The sequence below is a fragment of the Eleginops maclovinus genome, chromosome 13, assembly GCF_036324505.1.
Source record: "Eleginops maclovinus isolate JMC-PN-2008 ecotype Puerto Natales chromosome 13, JC_Emac_rtc_rv5, whole genome shotgun sequence".
NCBI classification, from domain to species: Eukaryota; Metazoa; Chordata; class Actinopteri; order Perciformes; family Eleginopidae; genus Eleginops; species Eleginops maclovinus.
The window spans coordinates 12288373-12315615 of NC_086361.1; the positions used below are offsets into that span (position 1 = coordinate 12288373).

Here is a 27243-nt window from a genome sequence, read left to right on the forward strand (position 1 = left end):
TCTAACTGAATTAGCGTTATCAAGTAACTCGGAACATTTGGTCTTGATGCTCTACATTAACTTACCCCCAAATCTCTATGTTCGGTCGACTGTGTGTCCTCCAGACGAGATGGCCAGCCGTGATCGTATAGTGGTTAGTACTCTGCGTTGTGGCCGCAGCAACCCCGGTTCGAATCCGGGTCACGGCAGTCAATTTTGAGAGTGTGGTTGTCCTAAAATGAATGGGAAATTATCAGAGAAATAAAATGATGATGATATTCAAAGGAGACAAAGGACGAGACCTGTTTGACCATTATGATAATGCATCATTAGTTTTTCACTCTTCTTTCCAAGTTAGGGTTCTGTGTGGTTTCCACATGAGCATAGTTTGTAGGGTGTGTCAGATATTCCGAGTGACCTCAGGACAGCATGGGTGCCGCCAGGGGGGGGGAGGTTAGGACGATTCTAAGGGCCCAGCACTGACAGGGGCCCTTTGAGGGCTATCAATATTATTTTAATAGTATTGTCTTGTTTAAGTTTTTGAGATGAAATAAATCATTTGATCTGTTAAAATAAGCAAATTATATATGGTTGTGATTTGCTATTAAAAAAATCTTCGAATTATGTATGAGATTATCATTTCACCCCTCTCCCTTTTTACTGAATGGTATAGTCTGATTCTGGCAGCGGGACACGCGAAATGTGTATGCCCTGCCTCGGTGAATGAACAGCTTGGTTCAAATGCGGTGCCGTGCAGTGTAGAAGTTTAGAAGTGCAGTCCAGTAAATGATGAAGTCCGGGTATCAAAAACGAAAGGAGAAAGAGCATTTTCATTTTAAGGCAACAGTCTATTCAGTGTAATTCAGACAGTTGTGGATTTTTTTTTTTTTTGGGGGGGGGGGGGGGGCCCTAAATTGAAATGTTTCATGGGGCCCAAGATTTCTGGCGGCGCCCCTGCAGGACAGTAACTCATATGCATATTTTTGCATTATGTTCACATAATGAAAATATGCACTGAAAACCACCAGAATCCATGCACCATGGGAAAAAAATAATAAATATTGCTAATGTAGAGAGAAGAAATCAATACCCTCGGGGCAAATATCTAAACCTAATATATAATGCAATAACAAGTAGTGACCATCAGATGGCGTCTTTGAACTTGTGCATATGGGGGAGAGTCATATAGTAGTCTCAGATCTTGTGAACGTAGGCTAAACTCTAATACATTATTCATTATTCCCTGGGGGGAAATCACAAGACATTACAATTAGTACTTGCCTTACCAGCTACAGTTTCAAATTGATGTGTACTAGTACATCAAAATTGAAAATCCAACATTAAAATATACATTATTAGGAAATGGGCCATCCCAATACTACCCATAGCAACTTTAACTAATTACTGGTGTTTGACTTTAATAGTGGATAATATTATGCTACTACTTCTAAACATATTAAATAGTCTCTTGTTAAAAATGCACACAAAATAGGGCTACCTAACATGTGTTCTAAGTTTACAACATTCAAAGCTGTTGGATGATAATGAGGCACAGAAACACATCAAATAGGGGAAACAACTGCTTAAGGGAAGAGTGGGACAATATAAAACACTCAATAAAATACATACTCTACATGTCGGCTATATTTCAGTGATCAGTGTCTGACAGGTTCCTTTTTTATTTGAATTCAGTCTTCAGTCCAGTCGACAGTATAAATATAAATATACTGTAGTATTGTGTTTAAAATAATGTTTATTCAGTGTTGTTTTTCCATCCAAAATGTAGGCCTACTTTATGGTTTAAGATCAACATTGACTAAATATTTAGCAAAGAAGCTAATAGTGTCCAATTTTAACTGAATTTTTTTCTTTTAATTTCAAAGGATATGATTAACATTTTGTTTAAATATGTATTGATACTATTAATTAATATATGTGTAGTATGAACACATTCATTCATTCTTGGGTTGCAGTTCTGTGTGCCTGAGGCAAGGCTTTCCTAAGAGGGAGTAGTTGCTCTCCCTCTCTCCCTCTCTCTCTGCGGCAGCCATATTGGAATGCTGGATGTGGAGAGGAAGTAGGAACAGGCGACGGGAGAGGGAGAAGGGGGAGATAGGCAGGAGCGAAAAAAAACCCACTAACTGTAACTACTCAAAGCTCACCAACTGAAATAACGGATTATTCCCCGACTGTACAAAGCTTCTCCGGCCGGTAAAGTCAACCCTAACCCCCGGGACGACCCCTGGAACAAATCAACGTGAGTGATATTGTGTTTTGGGGATTATTTCAGGAGCTAAAAGAAAGTATGGGATGCGGTTGGTTTACTGTTCGTCCTGGCTGGCTTTATTTAGCTGTTTCCTCTTCCAGTTTGTGAAACACTCTCACTTGAAAAAATAACTGAAAAGTTAGTAAGTCTTTACGGCACCTTAACTGGGTCGTAGTTTTCCTTTCGCTAACTTGGAGCAATTGAAAGGAAGAGTGACCTAGTGCCACCAAACTCTTTGCCACAGTCACATGGAGCGAATGTGGAGTGACTCCTATCTAACGCACGGTAAATAAAGACACAGGATTAACCTACATTAAGCTTCTGAATCTATTTTCTTAAGTACTTTTTTCGTTCCCAGTGGCATACATATAAGGCTTTTATGAAGACTAACCTTGTCTTGCCTTCCAAACAACTGACCTAGGCTAACGTTACTGTACTCTTCCTTTAATGGACCAGTTAAGTTACATTTGTTGACTTTGCTGTTTCTAAATACTTTTTTAGGTTTATGGTTACAAAATATGCTCATTTGTTCGGTGTATTATAGGATTTGCCCACCTAACCCCCCTTTCATTTGGCTGTTATTAATCGACCAATTCACCTAGGGGTTCTCAGAACTTGTTCATTTGCACCAAGCATTTTTGAACTATAAAATCCATAGAGAACATGTATTTGTACCCATTCTGACATTAACAATCTTATATTGTTGGTGGAGTTCATGCATGTTATCTTGCATGTTGTAAAACCTTAATGTTCCCTATGAAAAAGCACTGATTCAAAAACATCTTGTTCCCCACATAACAAAATAGGGAAATTGTGTAGAGTAGCTATGAGACATTTAAAGTTGGAAGTCCAAGTAAAACATCTTGAAAAGCTTCTGCTGCATTTTCCCAGCTCTGTGACAGATTTGCTAGAGCCTGAATCTTTGCCTCTACTTCATATTCAAGATGCAAGAAAATGCTAATGAATTGCAGTATCCTGAGGGCACTGAGGCATCAGATCTACAGTATACTAATGGAGTGCCACTCTGCACTCTTATATTTGCAATTCTGTGGACAAGCTGCACCTAAAGCAGTGTTTGGTTTACTGATCCAGGACTGTTAGTAAAGGGAATGCAAAGTTTATTTGAGGTCATGGTTTGCTTTACCGGTTTACCTGTGAACGACGGTCACAGATACACAACACACACTATGTTCATTGTCAGGTTGCAGTTATTCACTGTTTGATAAGGCCTGTAATCTTTCAATTTCTGAAACAAGACAAATTAGCTGTTTGCAATGGTGTGACAATAAACTATGGGGCATTCTTTTCATCTGAATAACAGCTATTGTGATGAGGAAAATGTCTGTCCCAAGTGACGTCCTGCAGACACTACTTCCTACACGATTAAAGGCCAGATGTAATAGTTGGTCTCAAATAAAGCTTGTTTAAAGCACCTAAACTCAGCTTTAAAACACATTTTTGTCACATAGCCCTGGATTTAAAAGTAATTGATTGGACATCACATTCAAAAAGCTATCTACAGGATTGAGATGTTAATTCTAAATTAGCAAACACGAACCACACAGCTAATTAGCTTATCCACTTGATGAGTGTTTAGTTCCAATGCGGCTGCACTTATTCAGCTTGGTTTCTGTGACAAAATGCTTCACCACACGCATAATTACTTCTTTCTGGGATCTTTGATAGTGAATTGGTATGCACAATTACACCTTACTGTAGCTATTTGACCTAAATGTTGGCACACTGCTTTTAATTTAGTTAGATTTGAAGTTTGTTTGGTGTGGATATCATTGAAATTCGTCCCCTTTACATGCGTTTGAACGATGTTGTGAACTTCTTCCTCAGTGCACTCATTTGGCACCATAGGACCAAAATGAACTCAGTGTAATCTTTGATCTAGAGTAAAAACATGTCATTACCTTCAGTGTGAGAAACAAGCAGAAAACAACGTTGTTAGCTTCTATAATTTGGGTCATGTGGCTCTGGGAAATTCCTTCACATGGACCGTCTACTTAAGTTTTTTGTGTATTTTTATGATTATTGCATTGCTGTAAATAATCATTTTGGCTTTTGTAATATTTGTTGTTAAAAAGAACTTAGTAGAGAGGGAAACTATACTCTTTTCTGACTGGACTCCTTCTGTGGTTGGTCCGCAGCAGGCGTGGCAGTGGTGTGTGTGTTTGTGTGTGTGTCTGTGAGGCTGTGTGTAAATTGCAGAGCAGTGCAGGAGGCCTGTATTTATAGAAACACTTGACTACACTCCGAGATCTTACAGGAGCAGTTCATTGCATTACAGAGAACTCTACTGTTATTAGTCTGGTTCTTCCTTTTTTTCTGCACGGTTCATGTTTTGGTCCATTCTATTCTTTTCATGCATCTACTCTTTAGCCTACTCAAGTTTTTTAGTCAGGTCTGAAACAGAAACACTGTGCAGAAAGACATGGGGGTCACAAAGCCAACAGTCTAGTCAGTACATTGCGGTGCTGTGTCATAATGACTCAAACTAGTGGTAGCAATCACTGCAGACACAAGCTGTGTGTGTGTGTGTGTGTGTGTGTGTGTGTGTGTGTGGAGGTATGTAAATGTTCTGAATGAGAGTACGTGTCCTTAATATGTATCATGAGGAATTCATGATACCAAATGAAATAATTTGTCTTGAGGGAAGGAACAAATCTCTACTTGAGTTTTTGGTTTCAGTCTGCATTTCTATGTTTCAAATAATTCGTTTTCCTAGCAAACATTTTTGGCCTTTTTTCCCCTAGTGAGTAAATACTTTCAGCTGTGTGCAAGTCCAAGCTGTTTTCTCACATTTTGCATAAATGAATGAATGATATTTGCACACTGACCTCAGGAAGGAAAGGCCCCGAATGAACGGTGGTCTTTGTTTTGCACCGGTAACTTCATTTGGAAGTTGAATAGTGTTGTGTTTGTGCACGTGCTGGCATGTATGTGATTGTATGGGTCTCATAAATTAAATTTAACTTCGATCATCCGTGGAACTTATTCCCCTGCATCCTCCTGTATGTGGTTTCAGCTGTGAAGGAAAAAGTGTGTGTGTGTGTGTGTGTGTGTGTGTGTGTGTGTGTGTGTGTGTGTGTGTGTGTGTGTGTGTGTGTGTGTGTGTGTGTGTGTGTGTGTGTGTGTGTGTGTGTGTGTGTGTGTGTGTGTGTGTGTGTGTGTGTGTGTGTGTGTGTGTGTGTGTGTGTGTGTGTGTGTGTGTGTGTGTGTGTGTGTGTGTGTGTGTGTGTGTGTGTGTGTGTGGAGACAGAAGTCCATTCCCTTAGCTTCTGGATTGGCTGCATTCAGGAAGTAGCCCCCACACCCCTCCATTTAAACACACACACAGAGCACTTACTGTACATCCTAAAGCATGCTGTGTCCCTCAGGAGCTGAAAGGAAAACGCCTCTTCCTCTCTGCAGCAGCAACACTGCTCAGACATCTGTGTGTGTTTGTGTGTACCTGTGTGTGTGCACTGCATGCTTGTTTGTGTGTCGCTGTGATAATGACTGTGTTTACCCAAGATAACATGAATGAACACTGCCTTGGTTTTCTCTTATGAAAATATCTCTGTGGTCGTTATAACTTGGTTTAGCAATATTTGTGTGAATTCTTGCAGTTGTATCTTGTTGTGTTTTCTAGTTGAAGTGGAATTTAGCAATGAGACGGATTAAAACCGCTTGCTGGACACCTTCCACCTACAGTTGTGGCTGCTGTTTGAACTGTGAGTGCACTTCAGTGTGAAAATGTATACAAATGATTGAATAAGGGCTGATGCATTTTTCGAAAGGAAAGATAGACTATATTGGGCCAAAATCAAATTTTTATGTTGTATTTAGTAGAAAATGACAAATCGGATATGTCAAACTCCCTACGGTGGGATTTTTCCAAACATTTGAGTACGACTAAGCGGCCATTTCAGTGATGCGATTCCTATAAAATATTCCATTATATCTGGATTTATATTGGTACCAAACTAGGTCAGTGCATCGTGAAAGCCTGACACTACAGAATGTCATACCCCTGTAACTTAATGGTTGAGTAGGAGTGTGTGTCGTTGGACGTCTTTAAAAGCAGGTGGCTAGTATGTAATATACACTACTTTATTTCTTCTTCAGTCATGGTTAAGCATATTCATGAGTCTCATTCAGGTTTTCTGATCTTGTCTAAATACAGTTCAGTTGTTTTAGTGTGTGTTAGTGTGTGTAGATTGACCGCTCTGCACTGCAGGATTCTTACTGTGGGCACTGAAATGTGCTACAATGGCAGGAAGTGACATCGTAGTTAATGCCTTGTCCCTCCTTGGAGCATGCACACACACACACACACACACACACACACACGAAGTGCACTCCCTTCGGTCATGCGGGTCATTGGTGCAGCATGTCGACTAGTGATGAATGGAACTGGAGCACAGAGATTCCCTTTGGTGTGGATATATGTGCGTGTGTGTGTTTGTGTTTGTGTGTGTGTGCGAAGACTTAGTCCTTGACTTAACCGAAATAACTCAACAGACTAATGACCACTGTCTTGTTCCCTCAAAGCGAGGAAGTGACTGAACTGCAGACTAGAAAAGAACAATCACAACCACAGATAATGTAAATAAGTTTCCTGTGTGTGTGTGTGTGTGTGTGTGTGTGTGTGTGTGTGTGTGTGTGTGTGTGTGTGTGTGTGTGTGTGTGTGTGTGTGTGTGTGTGTGTGTGTGTGTGTGTGTGTGTGTGTGTGTGTGTGTGTGTGTGTGTGTGTGTGTGTGTGTGTGTGTGTGTGTGTGTGTGTGTGTGTGTGTGTGTGTGTGTGTGTGTGTGTGTGGTGTTTGGGGGACAGGCAGTGTAATTGCATTGCAGTGAGTCACAGAGGGAGACACAGAAAGAAGTAATTGTTGGGCTTTGTCATAGACACAGAGAGAAAGAGGTGGGAGGAGGAGAACGCTGGGTGGGGATAAGCCAGAGAAAAACAGAAATAGAGAGATGAGGCTAAAAGAAAGGCTCCCAAGATGTACTATATCCCTAGATTTGTAAGTAGATGAAAACATAATCTCTGCGTCCGTGTGTATAAAAAAATCTGTCATTTCCTACGGGACATAAATCAATGTTCTGTAACCCTGGTGGGATGTTTTATTTAGCCCCCCACTGTGCCTGTCCATTTGTTCAGCTGTTCACCTGTTATGATGTCTTAGGATGACCCTTATTCAAGCACTAAAATACACAGTTTAAGGTGAAAAGTGATACTGTAGTTGTAGCAACAAATGAACATTTAGAGTTTTATTAGAAATGTCAACTTTTTACACTAAATATGGAGCTTCTGCCAGCAGCTTGTTAGCTGAGCTTAGAATTAAGTTCGGAAATGGGAAAACAAGAGCAAACAAAAGCTGCCTACCAGCACGCAAAGCTCTCAAATTGGTCTATCTCCTTTGTTTAATTCGTAGTAAATCTGCCTTATAAAAAGGACACTGTAATCCCCAGGAAAACGGTGTGGTTTTGCTAGCTAAACTTTTTCTTGGCACAGTACATTTCTGAATCTTTAGTGGTTCACTGGACTGGCATGTCCTTTTTTATGTGATACAGATATGAGTGGTTTAAAGGCAAAAGCAAATATTTTAAAAGTTATATCAAAATCAAGTGTCAAACAAACCATCTGGTAGCTGAATCATTTTTGTATTGTTTTGCAGTTTAGTGATCAGGCCAGATAACTCCTTGGAACGTTTGAAATGATTCAGGATGTTTCTATGTATTATTTGCTACCAGTATTGAGTGACTGGTTTTCAGCTTAAAACCGTTCATATAAGATTCCAGTCGCACCTGCCGGGTTCTTTACTTAAACATAAGGAGTCCAAAGCAGACTTCACTGTGTCTGCTGAGCCAATCATATGACCTCATTTTTTCTCTAGATTCATGCACAGGCACACACCCACACAAGTCACAATAGATCACAGGGCAACACACACACACACACACACACACACACACACACACACACACACACACACACACACACACACACACACACACACACAGATTAGCAGTGAAACACCTGGATACCAGTCCAGAGGTATGACACAGATGCATACACAAACCAACACACTCCTTCACAGACTGTCGAGCTACCTTACTGCTGCTGAGGTGAGAGGTGGGTATAATGCCACAGTGTGTGTCTGTCTGTGTGTCAATGTGTGTGTATGTCTGTGGGATTAGTCACCATAGCTGGGACTTTCTTGTAACAAAGGTTCATTGAAGGATAGTCCCACTGCTGACTCTCGGAGTCTGCTAAAATGCTTTAGATGTTACTAAACATCTATAACATCAATGTCAGCATTGTCAACAACTGCAACTTTAAAAAGCTGATGTTTTTTTTCCTTTAAGCCAAATGTATTTAAAATCAAATTCATATTTATTTATCATTATCCATTTATTAGATTCTAAACTTTACTGCACTGTTGCATTTGGTTCATTAAAAAAAAAAATCTTTAGCAGAGGGGGTTCTATACTTTTCCACTTTTGCTTTGCCTGTTTACTTTTAACTGAATAAGTGAAATAAGAGCTGTGTTTTTATTGATGTTTTGATGTTCAGGCAGAGTGAACTATCACATTAAACCTGGCAGACCCATTGGCGAAAACATTTAAGGGGAAAGCATGCGGGGACAGCAGCAGGGTTTGACTATTTGACAGTGTATCACTAGAGGGCGATGTTAACACACCAGCTCATCACGCAGGGATTTGAAGGTCTGAGTTTAGATCCACCTTCTAAATGAGAGTCAGAGTATACTAGGGCTGTGTGTGAATGTGTGTGACATCTTGGCCTACTAATCCAGTTGCCCATTAATCTGCTTTGCTCCTGAGCAACTCTCATCTTGTCAGTCTGCCTGTGTGTTGCTTGTATGTGAGAGAGGGATAGAGAGAGAGAGGGTTTCTGTCACGGCTCATTCATAATCAATAATGTGACATACTTACCAACTATACAATCAACAAGATTCAGTGATTTTATGGCACTTTGACCACATTTTGTGGTCCATATCTGCAGGCGCTGACAGTGGAAAACTGCCACCGGGAAGTTCCAGCAACAACAGATTTCTGCCTGTGGGACAAGGATGTTCCTGCTCTCAAATGCTGACTCTGAGTCTTACGAGGCTTTTTGTAGTTCTACATAACACTTTTGGTTAATGACACCTGCATTTCAACCAGTGTTTTATATTTCCTTTGTTAACAAGGAACAGAAGGACCAGAAAGACAACACACACACACACACACACACACACACACACACACACACACACACACACACACACACACACACACACACACACAAGGCTAGCTGCTAGTTTTAGAGTTGATTTGTTTGTTGTTTCTAAATGGTCTTGCTTCTAACTCCATGTCTGAAGTTTTAAGCTATGTACCCAATAGATCCCTCCTGTCCTCTCTGTGGTTGTCTCTCAGGTGTTCTTAGGGACTGGTCTAAGACCGACAACGAGGCCTCTTTTTGCCTCCGTGGCCCCAGCCTTCTGAAAGGCCTGAAGGGAGCAGTGAGCGTGGATATCTTTTGAAAGAAAGACCCTCTCCAGAGGCAGTGTTTGGTTAGTCCGTTCTGAGCTACTGTAGGACCAGCACCCCCTGCATAAATGGACGGTTCATTTCAAGGAAACCTGAACCAAAACATTCTTAGATTAAGGTCATTATGAGTTAATCAAAATACTTAAATGAATAATATAGATATTTTCTGCCTATAGACCCCCCTAAATACTAAACACTGCCCCTTTTTGTAAGCATTAAACAATTCAGACACTGGTGATTGTAGCTGGTATTAATGTTCTGACAATTCTCTACTGTGATCATTATTATTAGCCCTGATAATTAGAGGGAAATTATACATTTTTATATATCTTTTTTTGTATTTACTCTGTAATTATTTATCGTAGAAACTACAGCCCAATTTTTTTTTTATGAATCCAACCATATGGACAAAACCTCATATTCCTATAACTTTTTTTAATCATCATTTATTCTCAATTAGTTTTATCAGCTGTCATGGTTCAAGCCTTTAGGGTCAGTAGACTATTCTGTCCTTAAATATTAGTGTAGGGTGGGTTTACTACCCCTGCGTCTGATTGGATTTCAGTGTAATTGGATTAAACGTGCACCCCTCTCAAAACAAAGTCAGGGGAACAATAGTCTGCTGTTCCCCGTGTTTTTGTTCTGAAGATTGATGATTTCTTTGGCGAATGTCGAGCTGAGAATATTGCGTTATGACTAATTGAGTAGCTCCTCGGTGCATTTGTGTCAGAGGGGCAGAATAGCCAAAGGCAACACAGCTCACACTCCTCTTCCTCTCTCTATTAGGTCATTTTCAGTTCTGTATTTTTCCATTTGATGATTTCCTCCTCACTTTCAATTCTTTCCCCCCCATATTCTTCAGTTGTCTCTCCTCACTTATGGTCATGAAGTTGCATAATTTCTTTCCATCTTTTCTCCTGTCTTTCCCTCCTCTTTTGCTTTGCCTATACATCTGGCTCCCTCTCTCCCCCTCCATCCCTCTCCCAGGACACAAAGACACCCCCTCCTCTTTCCTCCTTTTTTGTCTTTCATACCCCCCCCCTTTCACAGTCATAGGCTGCTTACCGCCACCCCTCTCTCTTTCCCTCCTTCCCTTCCCTCCACGACTCCCACTCGTGCTGCTGTGTATCCGAGTGTCAGTGGAGTAGTAGTAGAGGGAGGAGGAGGAGGCAGGGTTGTAAGCTTAAGCCCACATTAGCCATCATTAGTGAGTTAGCTGGCTAGCACATCTCAAATTCAGCCCAAAGACCACAGAAGCCCCGGATTTTGGCTTTTCTAATTTAGCTTTGGGATTACTCTGTTCTTCTCTTCTGGACTTTAAATGGAAGGACTATACTATGGTAAGATTTGAAACAGACAAAATAAAGTAGTGTATGTTCACATTGTTAGTTTGTATGAATGGTAGGCTCTTCAGTCTAAATGTATAATTGTTGATAAGTGTAATATAATATAATAAGTGTGTTGGTGTGGCAGAATACATTTGTAAGTGATTATATATATACTGTATGTATCTATCAGGAGGCTTTGGTTTGGGTTGAATTGTTCATTTGTTGTTTCTTACAGTCAATACTTTGAGAAGTATTGTACTTATTGATGGAAAGGGCAGTTGTCTATTCAGCTTTGGATAAGTGTTGGTAAAAACAAAACAAGATATTTACATTTTTTAACTGGGTCTTTTGGATGTTATGAAATGGATTTCCTATTAATATTTGATGTCATTTTATAGAAAAATGGTTGAGTAATTGAGAGAATACAGAATCAGATTAATCAAAAATGAAAGGCAGTCATAACTGAACAATTTGTGTGTGTGTGTGTGTGTGTGTGTGTGTGTGTGTGTGTGTGTGTGTGTGTGTGTGTGTGTGTGTGTGTGTGTGTGTGTGTGTGTGTGTGTGTGTGTGTGTGTGTGTGTGTGTGTGTGTGTGTGTGTGTGTGTGTGTGTGTGTGTGTGTGTGTGTGTGTGTGTGTGTGTGTGTGTGTGTGTGTGTGTGTGTGTGTGTGTGAAAGGGAGATGCTTGTGTTTGGTAACTGTATGTAGTAGACTTTAACTTGAAGTGTGTATGTGCAGAAAAGCGGTATATCACTGTGTGTGTGTTCTGTTTGATTTTTTTATGTGTGTGTGTGTGTGTGTGTGTGGGAGGAGGAGCAGTTTGTGTGAGATGACATGTGTGCACAATTAGTGGGTTGTGTTTGAATACAAGTATGTGCACCCTTTTGTAGTGACTGTGTGTGTGTGTAGGCGACTGTCTCAGTGTGTTCTGGATGCACGTGTGTGTGTGTGTTTTGTGTGTATGTTGTAAAGGCAGGCACGTAACAATCCCCCGGCGGCTTTTTGTTTCTAGGTTGAATCATCTATATTTTAGTAGGTTTTAATATTTCCATCTCGGTTTATAATTGATGTAAATTTGATAAACAAGAAGCACAAACACACACACGGTTCTCCCATACCTGCTGTTCCACTCGAGCATTTAACCCCACCCTTCTTAAGGTGCGATGATTGATCTTGTTGGAGGCAGAGAACAGTTACAATGAATAAAAGTTATATATCTTAAAATCACAAACCCGTCTTTATACATCACCCTCTATCCTAACACCCTTGTCTCGAATGCGGGAACGCTATATTTAAAACAAAAACTTGACATGGGGCTTTATTTGTTGTAAATAAATTTGAATGATCCTACTCTATTCTCACAGAGCATAGAGCCAAGCCAGTGAGGCCATGCTTCCATTGGCCTAACAGAATTGAGTAGGCTATTCATTTTTTGGCCTTACGAACCAGTTCCCTAGTGTTTGCTCTCATACAAAAGGAAAGACAAATATCTATATTTTATGTTGCGTTTGATTTTTCGTCTAGAAAAAGATGTTTTTAATGTACATTAGATGAAATCCACACCAGGGAACACAATTTAAATTGTCATAAATGCCAGATATGTTTTCATGTATCGAAGAGACTGGTGTAATTGGTGGAAAAAAATATTTAGAGCCCACGCTATCTCACTGGTTCATTCATCCTGAATATGTCAGATAAATAAAACGCAGTGTATCTGGTCCGATTGTGATACAGCACCATGCGTGCCGCTCCAGTAAGCCAGTTAGCTTTATCATTGCACCTGAACTCACACTTGAGTGAATTTGTGTGTCAGTGTGTGTGCTTTGTAGATAAATGTGTATGAGCAGTCATGCATTCACGTGACCCTATTATGTTGCATGCATGTAGGATTATCTGGAGTACGCATCATCTGTGTGTGTGTGTGTGTGTGTGTGTGTGTGTGTCTGTGTGTGCAACATATTTTATTCTTTTTGTAACACGTTTTGAATAATTGCTTGATGTCTGAGAGAGAAAATGTGGTTCTATTCGGACTTATTAACAGATCACCATGGCAATATTTTATTAAGTTATTCGCTCAATATTAATCTATGAAAAACCCAGACTTGTCGTTTGTGTGATACAATTATTGAGCACATTATGTTTCACTATCAAAGACAAAACTGTGCTCAAAACATCCTCGGTGTGTGTTTGTGTCTCTATGTGTGAGGGTGTGTATGTTGGTGTGGCTGGCAGGTGTGATTGGTGCCCGAGGGGTTATGTTGCATCGTAAGAATCCACGCTCCAGTAGCACTGCGTTGTCCAGAGGGACACACAGACATACACACACCCACACACACTCACACACTGGTGCACATTGGTGTTTGCCAGCTCAGCTCTAGCCATTAAACACAGAGCAGCCAGCAGCTGACCGCTCTCATCAGGTTAATTCAGCTGATTATTGCGGGAGAAGTGTTTCATTATTTTGCGTGAAACCGAACATCTGGCTCTGTTCCTCAGCCAGTGTGGTCTTACACCGTTGAGCTACACACTGATTTGTTACATTTCTCCAATCATTACTTCCATCTACCAAGCAGGGCAGCTTCGGTCAGCTGCCTTTTTTTCAATTCAGGCCATAGCAACACAAGCAAAAATGGGAACATTTCAAGGATATCTGGACACGAATGCAAGCTCTCAATAAAAAGACATGAACAACATTTTACTGTGATGTTAAAACACAATACTTTTTCTGAACAGTCTTTATTTATTTTTGATTATGTTAATTTGTTCTTCAATTAAGCACACTTTTTTAAAAACAACTTTTCCTTTTTAAATTCTCCTTTAGAGGGTTTCCATCTGCAGCATAGGAATTGTCTTGACTCTCTGACCTCCCCCAAACTGAATTTGATTTAATTACTGATCTGAGACCAGTAGTTTAGACATCATTGCATAGCAGACTCTTGATTGCTCTCTCTAATTACCGTTAGCAAGAGACGTGTGAGAACGTACAATTATACACAGAGTGCCGACATGGCGACTTTCAACAGTGTGTTAGCATATCGTATACCCTATGTAAAGGTGTGTGATGAGGCAGCTGACAGTTTGTTCTCCCTCTGCTTTTTAAAATCTTTAGTGTAAACAGCTGAGTATAAATATGCACGTACTTACCTCCATTTAATGCCTAACAAGTATTATAACATAACTCAGTTTTACGTATCATCGTTTTCTCTTTCTTTTTCCCCCAGCAGAGCTGTAATTGTGCAACTGTTTGTGTTTTGGCGTAGGACTGACTATTGTTGTGTATCGAGACCTCTTCTATATATTTTTCCTGTGCTCCTCCACAACAGTATAGGTCAGTGGGTCGCGGACACATTTTGAGTGGGTCACATTTATGCAAGTGAAAAATCATGAAAAAGTCAAACTTTTATTTTGAAGGCCAACATGTCTAATAATGCACGCGCAGTAGCCGTTCTACTGGAAATGTCAGAGATACAAAAAATATGTGCTATACTGCAGTGGTTCAAAACTTTGGGTCGTGATTTATTGACGAAGGGAAAGGTGGGTCCTGAGGCTTGACCAGTTGAGAACCACTGGTATAGGTCACAAAGCCACGTAAGGAAAACTCAAAGTTGGGGAAGGCATTCTTCACAGATATATACCCTCAAGAAAACAAATGTGGATTTTCATTTTGACAACGTAATTTATGGAAGCAGCTTGTCTGAGAAATTAGTCTTTACTCCTCTCCTCTCCGGTTTGACTGCTCATGGAGGACAGCTTGAGGAGCAGGTGTTTTGGGCTGCCTGCCAGTCTACCGGCCAAGTGTGTGTGTCTGTGTGAGCGTGCCCTCTTTGATATATTTGCATATGGCTGTTAAACAGACTGATATGTAATTAGCACCATGCTAGCACTCCTATGGGAGAGATGGAAAGAATAAATGACACAGCAAGGTAAAGTTAGCCCTTATTTTCAGTGTTAATCACAACAGCATCACTTATTAACAACACCAGGGCAGATAAAGCATGTGTTTAAGAGGTGTTTCAACTAATAACTGGTATAAAGACGGCAATATTTTATCCCAGCCCTACAGGTGCAGTTTGATCTTGATTCTCAGACATGAAAAGGCCACAGTCTCCTCTGGTTTTTCGTCTAGACTGTAGCAACGCCACTCTGGCTGCAGATGTCAGGCTGCATAGCACTTAACTTGCATCGAACGCTTACAGGAGAGACAGTAAGACAAATAGTCAGCCGGAGCATCCGTATGACAGATGGTGTGTGCAGGGTTCACATCTCTCCACTGCAGATGTCATTATAGACTCTCTGAGACTTAAGCAGCCTTAAGTCTGTTAATCCCGGTCCATTTCATCCGTTTAGGATGCGGTTAAGTCACTTGTTGTAATGTTTGTCTTTGGGATTAATCTAACAATTCTCAACATGTTGTTGAGATTGAGAGGAAATGATTACGCCTTTAATGTTCTGTGGGGAAACGAGCTGGTTTCTGCATTCTGACTGCACATTATACCTGGTAAAAGTAAAAAGACACACACACACACACACACACACACACACACACACACACACACACACTGAAGGGTCATGGCTTCATGTTACAAAGAGTTGTGTCGATAATACAGTGAGTCACCTCTCTGGCATTTCCTTTTGATGTGTGGGTTTTCTTACCATTACATCATTTTTGTTGACAACCCCTGCAATCTGTGTGTGTGTGTGTGTGTGTGTGTGTGTGTGTGTGTGTGTGTGTGTGTGTGTGTGTGTGTGTGTGTGTGTGTGTGTGTGTGTGTGTGTGTGTGTGTGTGTGTGTGTGTGTGTGTGTGTGTGTGTGTGTGTGTGTGTGTGTGTGTGTGTGTGTGTGTGTGTGTGTGTGTGTGTGTGTGTGTGTGTGTGTGTGTGTGTGTGTATACAAAGCACTTAGGCACTTATCCTGCTGACCTCTTCCTGCACACAGCCCTATCACTGCTCTAACTCAGTGTGATAGGTCCGGGTGTCAAGTTTTCAAAAGGCTCTTCCTGGGCATCCTGTGGGAGTTTGGGAGTTGTAGTATCAATGTAGTGCAGTATAGCCCCTCGATAATTACACTATGATGGTTGCTTTTACTTTTAGCCTATTATAAAATGAGCATTTTTGCACAATATGGCGCCTATGTCCAACTTTGTGTTGCATGTTTTCTCTTTACATGCCCAATGTAGTATGCACAGCAAGGTTAAAACATTAGAGCAGAGGGACTCTCTATAAGAATAAAGTTAATCTTTAACCATTAAAAAGCCATGGGAGGGTCAAGGGACAGCCCTCCCTCAAACAAATGTTACATGGTAGACTGATCTGAAACCTTATCACTGTCCATTTCCCGGTTAAGCTATTTAGGATGACCAATAAAGCTGTATCAAACCTCCTGTGAGTGAATCACATGTTACAATTGGATATTGATTGTTTTTTTTCTTAACCAATCAATATCCTGCTGAAACATCAACAGGACATTGATTCATTTGATTGATGAAGCTCTGCAGCAGGCACTGTTGTACCCTAAACAAATCACACTCAGCCACTGATCTGGCTACACCTGCTGTGGGACTCTATAAACTTCAGCTACATTTGTGATCCCTGATGATGTCTTTATTCAGTGCCTGATAATCAAACACATGAGCTAACTCTGTTATTTCTGTGTTTGTTTCAGATATTTCCCGGATTGCCTACTACACAGGTCAGTAGCTTTTATGCACATTTACTGCAGCGCTGATCATCACTCAGCTGCTTCATCACTCAGCTGCTTCATCCAGTCTTCCAGCCTCTGAAGTGTAGTTACGTCACAGCAAGGGATAATAATGGAGAATATATAAAGAGTATTGGCTCAGAACTCCATCCAGTGGATTTTGGGAATAGTCTTATTAAACAATCTCAAGGACAACTTACTATTCATTTTTGTGGGTGTGTATGAAAAGAGAAAAATGTTGGGCTGTGTGTGTGTGTGTGTGTGTGTGTGTTTTGGTGTCATTAGTGTAGACAGGGATGAGGCAGAGAGTGTGTAATCTTCACACAGCAGAAACCACATACAAAATATGCTCTTTGAAGACATTTGAACTCCCAAAAAACCTGAGGGTATATACATATCGTTCCTTAGGCCTTACTAAAACTATTTGAGCAGTGAAGCATATGTATGTGTCATGGCATTAGGCCCTGAGGGAAGGCGTGTCCGGCCCGTTGTATCAGATGAATGAAGTTGCCAATGTCCTGTGAATCACATTAGTTGCCAGCTATGAGGAAGCAAGAGAATAACAATGGAGTTGTAAATACAGAATCAAAGTTGGACAGGATGTTTTAAGGGTATTTCCAGAATACCAGTGATTAAAATAGGTTTTATTTCCTTTCATCTGTGAATGTTAATAATTTACTGTTCAATCAATAACTTGTCATAAAGAAAATTAACTGATTTAATCCCATCAGTTTAAAAATATATTTAAAAATGAAACAAGCTGAGCCAAGAGGAACCGCATTTCGACCTGATTAGTGAGGTGGATTATAAGAGGAAGGCACTCAATTTATTCAATACGTTTGTAATTTAAATAGCCTTTGAATTTGAACTTCAAGGCATCGGTGAGAACATACTTATTTATACTGAAAACACATAATATGCAAGCCAACATCAAAGTAGCTACTTTGCTTCTGAGGTTTAGCAGCATCTTTTGAAATTTGTATTTGCATTTCGGTAGATGATGCAGGTTGTGTCTCCCTCGCCTGCAAAAATAATTACGTGTTCATAAGCACAGCGAGATAGAGACTTTGGCACGGTCCCAAAAGAGCGCTTCCTATTCATGGCAACATCCGGCCCCCTGACAAAAGGCACACACACACACACACACCCTACTAAACCCCCCCTGCTACCACGCAATTTTCATAACAATGCTCGAGATGTAACATTAAGGAAACATGCACACACATTGACACACATATTCCTGTAAATGCACCAATGTGAGGTCGAGATCCGGTACCTATTCAGGTCTCATGTTTTCTAGCTGTGCTTTATGCATTAGTACTTATGTGTTGGAGCTTGTTGAGGTCTCTGTAGTTCTTCAGTGGATGTGTTGGGCTGTATAAATGTCCATTTGATTTATGGACGCTGGCATCTGGTCAGCAGCAACGCCCACAGACTGCTATAGGTGCCCCTGGCTTGCAGGATATTGAAGGCATGTTGCCTCGGAGATGAGCCTTCAGGGCAGCACCTCGAGCACTCTGAGAGCTGGAGAGTGTGTGACCTCAAAGTACAGGCTGAATGACACTGAATGTGCATAGGAAGTGTGATTGATTGAGACCCTGTGGTTTGGAAGGGAAGTGGTTGGCATGTTGCTAACAGCTGCTAGTTTACATGCTGGGCACAGCCAGGGCAACGCAGGGCTGGCAAAAATGCTCTGTTCTTCTCTTTCTGTTCTCTTAAGAAATTCAAGGATGCATTTTTCTATTTTGTTAGGAAGAAAGACGATTGATCTATATCTGGGTAGAGTGGCCAGTTCGGAAAGAGAATCAAATTTAGGGGATGTTGTAGTTTGTGTCAGAGTTAAATACGGGGTGGAAATAACCATTAACCCTAAAGTATGATAATATCAGAATACTTAAGTCATGATAAAAAGTAATGGGGAATAGTAAACCTTTGGTAAAGTATTGAAATAATTTCCGATTAGTATGAAGTTATGCAGATTGTTAACAATCAGTTTAGGAAGACAACGTTTTTTGCCTATTTCTGACTTCTCCATCTTTGTTTGGACCAATTTTGTCGTCCCACAGAAGCAAAACTGTTCCATTTTTTTTCTCCACGAACTTATTGATCATTGTGAAGTTGTGGACAGTATGGCGATCTCTGTCCTGGAGGAGTGTTTTTACCCAAAGCTGGATAATTAAGTGCATTGGATTACTCTTTTGATGTTGATTTGTTTTTCCTTTAATCTTCAGTGTTTCATTTGAGATGGTTGCAATATTGGTAGAACATAATGGGCTGTTCAGAGGTCAGCTTCATAAACAGAAGTGGGATTTTTTTTTCATTGAACACAAGAGATCGGAGAGATTAGCATATTAATGGTTTTTAGCTCCTCCTGCTTTTCCAGCAGCACTCCCTCTCTTTCAAGCTCTCACTCTCTGCTCAACTTTGTTTAGTCGTGCTGCTCTGTCCTCTTTTTCCTCTCTTTATCCTGTAACAACCTCTCTCTTTCTCTCTCTCTCTTTGTCACGCTGTGTCTGTTTCCTTTGTTTTTCTCGCTCAATCTTTTCTCTCACTTTCATTTTCCAAGTGAAGAACACTGTCTGGAGTATTTGTCTCTCCCTCTCTGTGACCACTTACCAACTGAATGTCCATTGGATCAACACTTCAACTTGGATTTGGCTGTCTTTAACTTTTTCTGGAGGTGCAGTTTTTCTCACCATCACAGGGACTCCACTGAGAGAAATAACCCGAGTCCTCTCCTGAGTGATGAGCGCTTGACTCTTTCCTGGCAACTGCGTAACCATGGATTGCAGGCATGGGGCAGAAATTGGGCAAAAAACAAACAGTGTTGTGTCATCAGAGAGGGGCCGCTCAGGAGTAATTTAGAAGTGGACTAAATAGGAAGAGGTGGGAAGTTTGTGGGAGAAGCTAACTTTACTCCGCTCATGCTACTGTGGAAAACAGATATGGATTTAGAAGACGGACAAAGAAGGCTATTTTTGTGACATTTTCCCTGTGGATGTGTACGATGTAGCATCTTCACACGGGACAAAGTGCCAAGTGACCAGAAAATCAGCCTGTTTGAGGATTACTGCTCTGGAACTAACTGTTGGCTAACGAGGCTGTTGACGAAAAGTTGGAGACAAAGATTGGAGACCTTGGGAGACCGACTGTGTGTTAGCGTGTCTTAGTGTTTGGGTTATGTGAGTGTGTTCTTGAAGATGTGTCAGGATCTTGTTTGTGTGTGTTTATTTATGTAGCTCTTCTATACACGAGAAGTTTAGCGTGTGCGTTTGTGTGTGTGATGCGTGGCTGTGAGACTGCAAGCTGTCTATCTGTCCTTGGTGCAGACAGACACAGAGAGGAACAGACATGTGTTTCCATGGATATGAGCGGCTGTAGCCCCTTCCCCATGTGTTGGGAGAGAGGTACGAATGAAATCTCCTTTTCACACACACAGAAAAACACAAGTAGCATAAAGCCCCTACACAGTGTGACATCTGACTCCATGGGAACTGACTTGGTATACAGCCAGGGCTACCGTTGTTCTGCTTAAGTTGTGTGTGTGTGTGTGTGTGTCTGTGTCTGTGTCTATGTGTGTGTGCCAGCAAAAGAGAAAGAGAGGCAGGCTAAAGTCCTGAAAGCCATCAGAGTTATTTGATTTAAAGGCCTTACCATCTGACATTGGCAAAATAACATGTTATATATCCATCAACCAGTTAACTGCAGGCTTTCCTCTCAGTTATGCGTTTGTGTATGACAGTGAGGAAATGCTTTCTTCGTCTTTTCCTGCCAGGTGTAATTACCTGCAAGAACATATCAATTTTCCTTTAATGGAGGAGAGAGGAGGAGAAGCACAGGACAAAAGGGAACCAGCCAGAGAGAGGGCATCTTTTTTCCTACACAGTCTCATTATAACAACAGCACACACACAGATATATACAAAAACACACATCTTGCTCACTCGTACGTAGAGGAGGTAGTTCTTGTCGGGCATTCCCAGTTGAAATTACAATGGAATTCCAGGAAGTGTGTCAATGCCACAACTTCTTATTCAGGAAAAACGTCAGCCTGAGGTGCATTGTCTGCCACAGAACCAGGAGATAAAATTAAGCTTTGACCCTGACTGACTGTACTTCTCTCTCATTATTTCTCTCACCGGTATTTCATTGTTCAGATTTTTCCATAACCAAAGAATGTCTTATCTATAGGAGACATTTGCTGTTCAAGGTTCATTCAAAATATGACGAGCAGGATTCCAATCCACATCACAAGTGCATCACTCCATTGTATTACTACATTGTACAAAATAAAGCTGGAAGCATTTTTGAAATTCATTATCTTTAAGAAAAATATTCCAGCTGAATCCAGTTTATTATTTGTTAGTATTTTCTGCTGTTCTTTGCGTTCATATGAATTTAATATCTTTTAGGTTCATGAACTGTAAATCGGATTATACCAACAATTTAAGTTGAGCTGAAACTTATGATTAATGAGAAGCTGATTGACAGAAAGGTAATCAGAGCTCTTATTTTATTATCTTTATTATTTCATTTTTTTAAATCTCAAAACAGTATCTAGCTCCAGCTTTTTTTTATGCATATCGATTGTATCTGCTTCTTGTAATTTCTCATAATACAGTTAATGTCCCCACTTTTAGGACATTAGGATGTACAGAGTATAACCAAATCAAGATAAAAATCTGGCCCTAATACTTATATACTCTGTGTGTGAGCTAGTAGTCAGTGTTTGTCTACAAGCTAAAATATGAAGTTTATATTACCTCCTCTGACTCTTCTTTATATTCTTCCTCATTCCCTCGATGTCTGATTTTCTCCCTACTCCGTTCCAGAATATGACAGACACCTAGCAGCAGCGCCAGTGTCAGCAGGGAAAACCATGGCGACTGCCTACCTGGACCCTAACCTAAACCATGCTCTTCTGGGAGGAGCCAAATCACGGCTGAGCGGTGGGGTGTCGGACCGAACCATGGCAGGCTCCGTGGACAGGGTTCTGAAGGTCTTCCATCACTTTGAGACCAACACTGAAAACAGCTGCTGGTCGTCTAATATCCGATATGGAGATGCAACGGATGTCAGGGTGAGAACAGAGACACGCTTTTATGGGGCACCATGAACTCAATGTATCTATGGTAACAACAATTTGAGACGCTTTACAATAACATCCCATTTAAATCAGCTCAAACTGGATAAGGCTGGTGCTATTTTACATTAGTCTTATTGTCAACACATCCTCATAGCATGACCTCAGGGTGTGTGTAATAGTGTATGTTTACTTGGCACTATATTTTTAGATCGAGTCGAACGGTCGACTCCCCAACACTGCTCAAACATCAGCAGTCATACAGGATATATCAATCCTCTCCATCTCTTCACTTTTTCTCTTTCAGTATCTAGGTCAGACCCCCTAGAGATGCAACATACATGGTTGTGTGAGCATTATCATGCATGTGTGTATGACGGCTGTCAACTTGTTTGGGTGGGAACGTCATGTTAAATCACTTGAAGTCAATCCACACACATGTGCCCTCGTTGACCTGATGCAAAATGCCAGACTGGCGCGCTGTTTTTGTCCAGCACTGACAACACTGATACAATTCTTGAGTCAACATGACTACACTTTAAGGGGTAAATGGTTTGCGGTTTAGCTCAATTTACCCGAATACACCAGTCCTACCAGAAATATCTGCAGACCTGTCTCAAAAAATAATATTTGAATGCCTTTGTTTTTGTTACCCTTCACCTAATGCTTTTGGACCATTGAAAACTGTTGAAAAAAAGTTCATCAAAATGAAATATTTTACTCTTTTTTTGTTTTCAGGGAATCATTCAGAAGATTTTGGACATCCACAAGGTGCGCTGGACGTCCTGTTTCGGCCTCCGTCTCACCAACACCCAATCCAGGGATCAGGTGCACTGGCTCCATCCTGATATGGGCGTGTCCCACGTCAGAGAAAATTACGAATTACAACAAGCGCGACCAAACGAGGACTGGAGGTGAGAAAAGAAGAGTGTGTCATTGTGCTGAAGTTATATTAAAGACATTACGCTGAAGCTCGTGCAGGGTCCTGTCTAGTTGATAACCCCTGATTTTGAGAAAGTCTTGCCAGATGGTTTAGTGTAGGCATTGACCTAGATTGGTTAAGGTAACAATAGGTTGGGTCTTCTCTTGTAAATCTAGGAATACCATCTAGACAGGACACAAGTCAATGCTTCAGGCCACAAATGACCCAGAGCTGTTGTGATGCAGGGGTTTGATTGGATAGACAGAGCGGTTACAAAGGGTGGAATTTGCTGTACTTTGGGAAAAGCAGGTGGAAAATGAGGTGAAGCATAAATGTCGGGTGTTAGCGTGGCTTTTGGGCTAACAGCACAACATTTATAAAGCTTCGTACGGCAGTGTCCCTCCTTTTTTCTGCTGCTTGTATTATTTCTTCATGGTAGAAGATATTTTGGAAGAAGACTTTTTGTGTAGAAACTAGAAACAAAGTGGGACTGCACTGTTACTGCACCAACAGGCCAGTGAATAACTCATTATACATGAGTATCTCAAAAGGTTTAGGGGATGAGCTTAATTTATTTATCGCTCCGGGTTTTAATTTTATAACCAGTCACCAAGAGATTGAGCCCGACTTGTTTGTTTGTGTACATTTAGTTAAAGTCACTGTCTTCTCACACAGTTGGCTTCAGCAGTCTGTCCTATTGTACACCAAAGTAGCAGAAGTGATTTGTGCCAGACAAACAACGTCATAAAAAAAGTGCAACCCGTCTGTTGTGTTGTGATGAGAGGGTTGTGTGGTGCGGTGTGGTGGAGTTGGTTAGGCAGTTTGGATGCTAATGCTCTGGTATATATTGCGCTTATTGTGGCGGTCTGGGTGATGATGCTTTGTGAGGTGGAGACCTTTTGCACTGTGGACATAAAAAAAGAGGGAACCAGATGCCTGCTTTGTCTGACTAAATCAACAACCCTCTCTGTCTCTATTCTGTCTCTCTTCCACTGATCTTGCAATCTGTCTTCTTATATCCATTCTTTTTTTCCCCCTTGCCTCCATCTCTCTTCCTCTCTCTCCTTGTCTCCATACTTGATCTGTATCATACTTGTTCTTGATCATTTCTAAAAATAACATATTTGCCTTTAACTGACTAAACCTTTCATCCGTTCCTCTCCTTTGCTCTTCCCTGCGCTCAATTAAACGTATTATTCAATGTCTTACCTGATAGAAGACGGTTTGAAAACATAAATCAAGTCATATGAACAGGTGTTCAAATAAATACACATCAAATATACATCGATGGATGTGGATGTAAAGGAATTCTGTAAACCTATTTTTCTCAACTGCATTGTGAGTAAAAACGTAGATGCGCTGTAAAAAGAGTTTGGAAAGTTCTATTTAAGTTGCCTTGAAAGTTTGTATTTTACGGTAGAAAAGCTGAGTATTTTGCCATTTGCGGTGAAACATATTATTGTTCAATCTTTTCCACATATTCACTCTCCCTTTCTTCTCTCCTGTAGATATGAGTTAAGGATCCGGTATCTTCCGAAAGCCTTTTTGCAGCAGTTTACAGAAGACAAACCAACACTCAACTATTTCTACCACCAGGTACACACACACATACAAACACCCACTCTCACACACACACACACACACTTTAATTAATGTAGGTCAGCAGAACCGTTGTCTGTATTTGTGTGTGAGATTGACATTTGTTGTTTGTAGTAATGAACTGTCTTTTCATGTGTGTACCCCCAGGGGAAGCACGACTACATGACACAGATCGGGGAACAGGTGGAACAAGATGTAGCGCTCAAACTGGGCTGTCTAGAAATCAGGTAAAGTGTGCTCACATTAAGAAGCAATGGCTCTCTTTATGACTTGGCGCTTGAACAACACAGAGCTACAATACTACGAACTACCGAATTTATTTATGTTAGATTGCTATTGTGTTTTTACTTCAAAAGAGAAGTTTTAAAACCAGGATAAAAAGTGTCACTTTAAAACTCATTCCATCTATTTTTTGCTTAAACTAGCAATTAAGGCGATATCCATGACAGTTGTTTTCTACACCAGATGATTTGTGTTAAACCTTTTTTAAGTTTTCCTCTCGGCTACACTTTTTAAAGCAACTAGTTAGTTTTTTTGTACTACAATGGTTTCTGAAGTCGTGACTATTTCTGTATTTTTGGAAGTAGGTACCAGGATTTTCTGTCCTGGTAAAATGTTAAACATGACTGGTTGTTGGTACATATTTAATAGCTTGTCTCTGCAGTGAATCTGTGTCTGCAGTGAATCTATCTGACCTTGGTCTCTCCCTGTGCTTTGATGGTTGCTTTTCCAGGAGGTTCTTCAAAGAGATGAGAGGAAACGCCCTGGACAAGAAGTCCAACTATGAACTATTGGAGTAAGTATTTTCCTCTTTAGCGAAGTGTTCAGCAGCTTACAAGCTCTCTCGTACTTCACATCCTTCCTCTACATGGAAACTGTTTTGTAATCCTTCAGAAATAACAGAAAAACAACAGAGTTTCTCAGTATTTGGGTCAGGGTTCATATGCAGTTCCTAATAACCTGTGGCTTGCAGAAAAGGGTTTGGGAATTGTACAAAGTTCTGGAAAGACTGAAAGTGTACAGTCTAGCTACCATTATTATTTAAACACTGTTTATCCAGTCAGCTTATGACACATGGTAAATATTCTTTAATATGTGTCGGTTTGGATGCTTTTTCCATGATAGCTCCCTGGTTTGCTCTCTGTCTTGATCCACCCACAGCGCCCGTGTAGATTGATGTCGATGAAGACAATTAACAAAGCTTGGCACTGACAAGGCTTGACTCAAACTGGTTCGATTCTAATGAGCTGCCCTGCTCCAAAGAGGACTTTATTTCTGTCCATCAGCCTAACGAGCTCTTCAATTAACTGAGAAGAATGCTCTCTGTCTTTCCTGTGATATCTCTTTGTCTCTGTTCTCCGTCCTTTTCCTGTCTGTCCTTCTCCTCTATGCTCTAGTCCTCTTTTCAGTCTGCTTTATCCTGTGTTCTTCCTCTCTTTGTTTTTTCTCTATATGATGCTCTTTGTCTCTCCCTTTTTGATTGGAAAAAGATGTTGCTATCATGCATATTTTAAACCTACAAGAGTGCGAGGGGAAAGTGCCGTTAAGGCTTTGAATACTACAAGCTGACAGTTTGCCATCAAGGCTTTTGTTGAGTGTCTGCGGTCTAACACCGCCCAAACATGTTTGATAGAGTCTTTGTTTCAGCCATTAAAAACCTCTACTTTTTTCATCCTAGCATTTTCTTTTTGTTCTTTTAACAGCAACATACCACAATTAAAATGTTATTTTATGGGTCTACAATTTCCGAAGAATTCCCATGTCATTTTCAAAAAGTTTACGGTAAAGAGTTCCTCTCTTTTGCACGTTCACTCTGTAGTTTCTGCTAGCAGTTAATTGGAATTAACAAACTGGATGTGAACCAATTGAACATTGTCTCTATGTTCCCCTCAATTTGTAGCAATTACAGGAAATGTCTCAGACATGATGATGAATTAAATGCCCATATTTTTAGTTTATTTTTCCAAGTTTATAATGAGTCTCAAAAGATTTGCATCAGCTGGGTGTAGTTGTCTGTCGTCCTTGTGGTCTGCGAGCTGATGCAAAGCATTTTTAAAGGAGGCTTTCATTAGTGCTCGTTCTTTGAGGTTAGTTTGTTGTCATCCCTCAAAGCGTCTTCTATTTTCTGTTTGTGCTTCGTGTTGCTTCTATGAATGACATTTCGAGAGAGAGAACAGTTTTGGGGGTGACATCTCACATGTTTTACCAAGTGTCCTCTTATAGACATGCAGTTTAGCCCTATGCAAAATACTACTATTGGAATATGACTTTGCCATAAAGTCGAATATTTCAAGTGGAGGCAAGCCTGGTAGTGTGTGTGTGTACAGTATATATATATATATATATATATATATATATATATCCATATCCACAGGGCAGCGTCTTATCTGTGATTTACTACCCGCCATCTGACCTGCTCTCTAACTGCTATAGTACTATGATTATCATTGACTGATATTTGTCGGAGAAATAAGATGATTTAAGTGCTCACTCTTTCCCCTACACTCTCCTCTCAATCTCTCCTCCTCCCCCTGTTCTTGTCTTCTCTCTAGAGAAGTTTGAATCATTAGCAAGCTTCCTGTTTGAGCTCCGCACATCTTTCTTTGTCTCTGTGGTTTCCCTCTCTTTGCACTGCCTCTGTCTATCACTCTTTTTCAGCTCTCTCTGTTTTCCATCAGCCCCTTTTGTTCTCAGGAAAAAATGAGTAGTGCTTTCATGGTCAGCATTTAGTCACAGCTTTCTGTTTCTTGTCTTCAGTCGATGGTCTTGCCTAACTGTCTCTGTCTGTTGATGTTGTTTGTAATCTCTGTACAGAGGGAAAAATAAG

At 40.6% G+C, this 27243-nt stretch overlaps 1 protein-coding gene and 1 non-coding gene across 6 annotated transcripts in view; both read left to right on the forward strand.

The window, feature by feature from the left end:
- The first annotated feature begins 116 nt into the window (after nt 1-116).
- Nucleotides 117-188, forward strand: trnah-gug (transfer RNA histidin (anticodon GUG)). Its single transcript has one exon. It is a non-coding gene; the product is annotated as a tRNA-His (tRNA).
- Nucleotides 189-2039: 1851 nt separating this feature from the next.
- The window catches only part of ptk2aa (protein tyrosine kinase 2aa), a 52954-nt gene continuing 27750 nt past the window's right edge, over nt 2040-27243 (forward strand). For 3 of the 5 annotated variants that reach the window (XM_063898852.1, XM_063898854.1, XM_063898855.1), the window contains exons 1-6: nt 19242-20220; nt 21645-21892; nt 22634-22809; nt 24326-24413; nt 24564-24643; nt 25150-25212. In XM_063898852.1, the coding sequence (XP_063754922.1) occupies nt 20097-20220; nt 21645-21892; nt 22634-22809; nt 24326-24413; nt 24564-24643; nt 25150-25212 (779 nt within the window). In that variant the 5' untranslated portion in view covers nt 19242-20096. Of the gene's footprint in view, nt 2237-10922; nt 11129-16777; nt 16805-19241; nt 20221-21644; nt 21893-22633; nt 22810-24325; nt 24414-24563; nt 24644-25149; nt 25213-27243 lie in introns of those variants that run through there. The other 2 variants (XM_063898857.1, XM_063898856.1) reach the window with 2 other exon arrangements.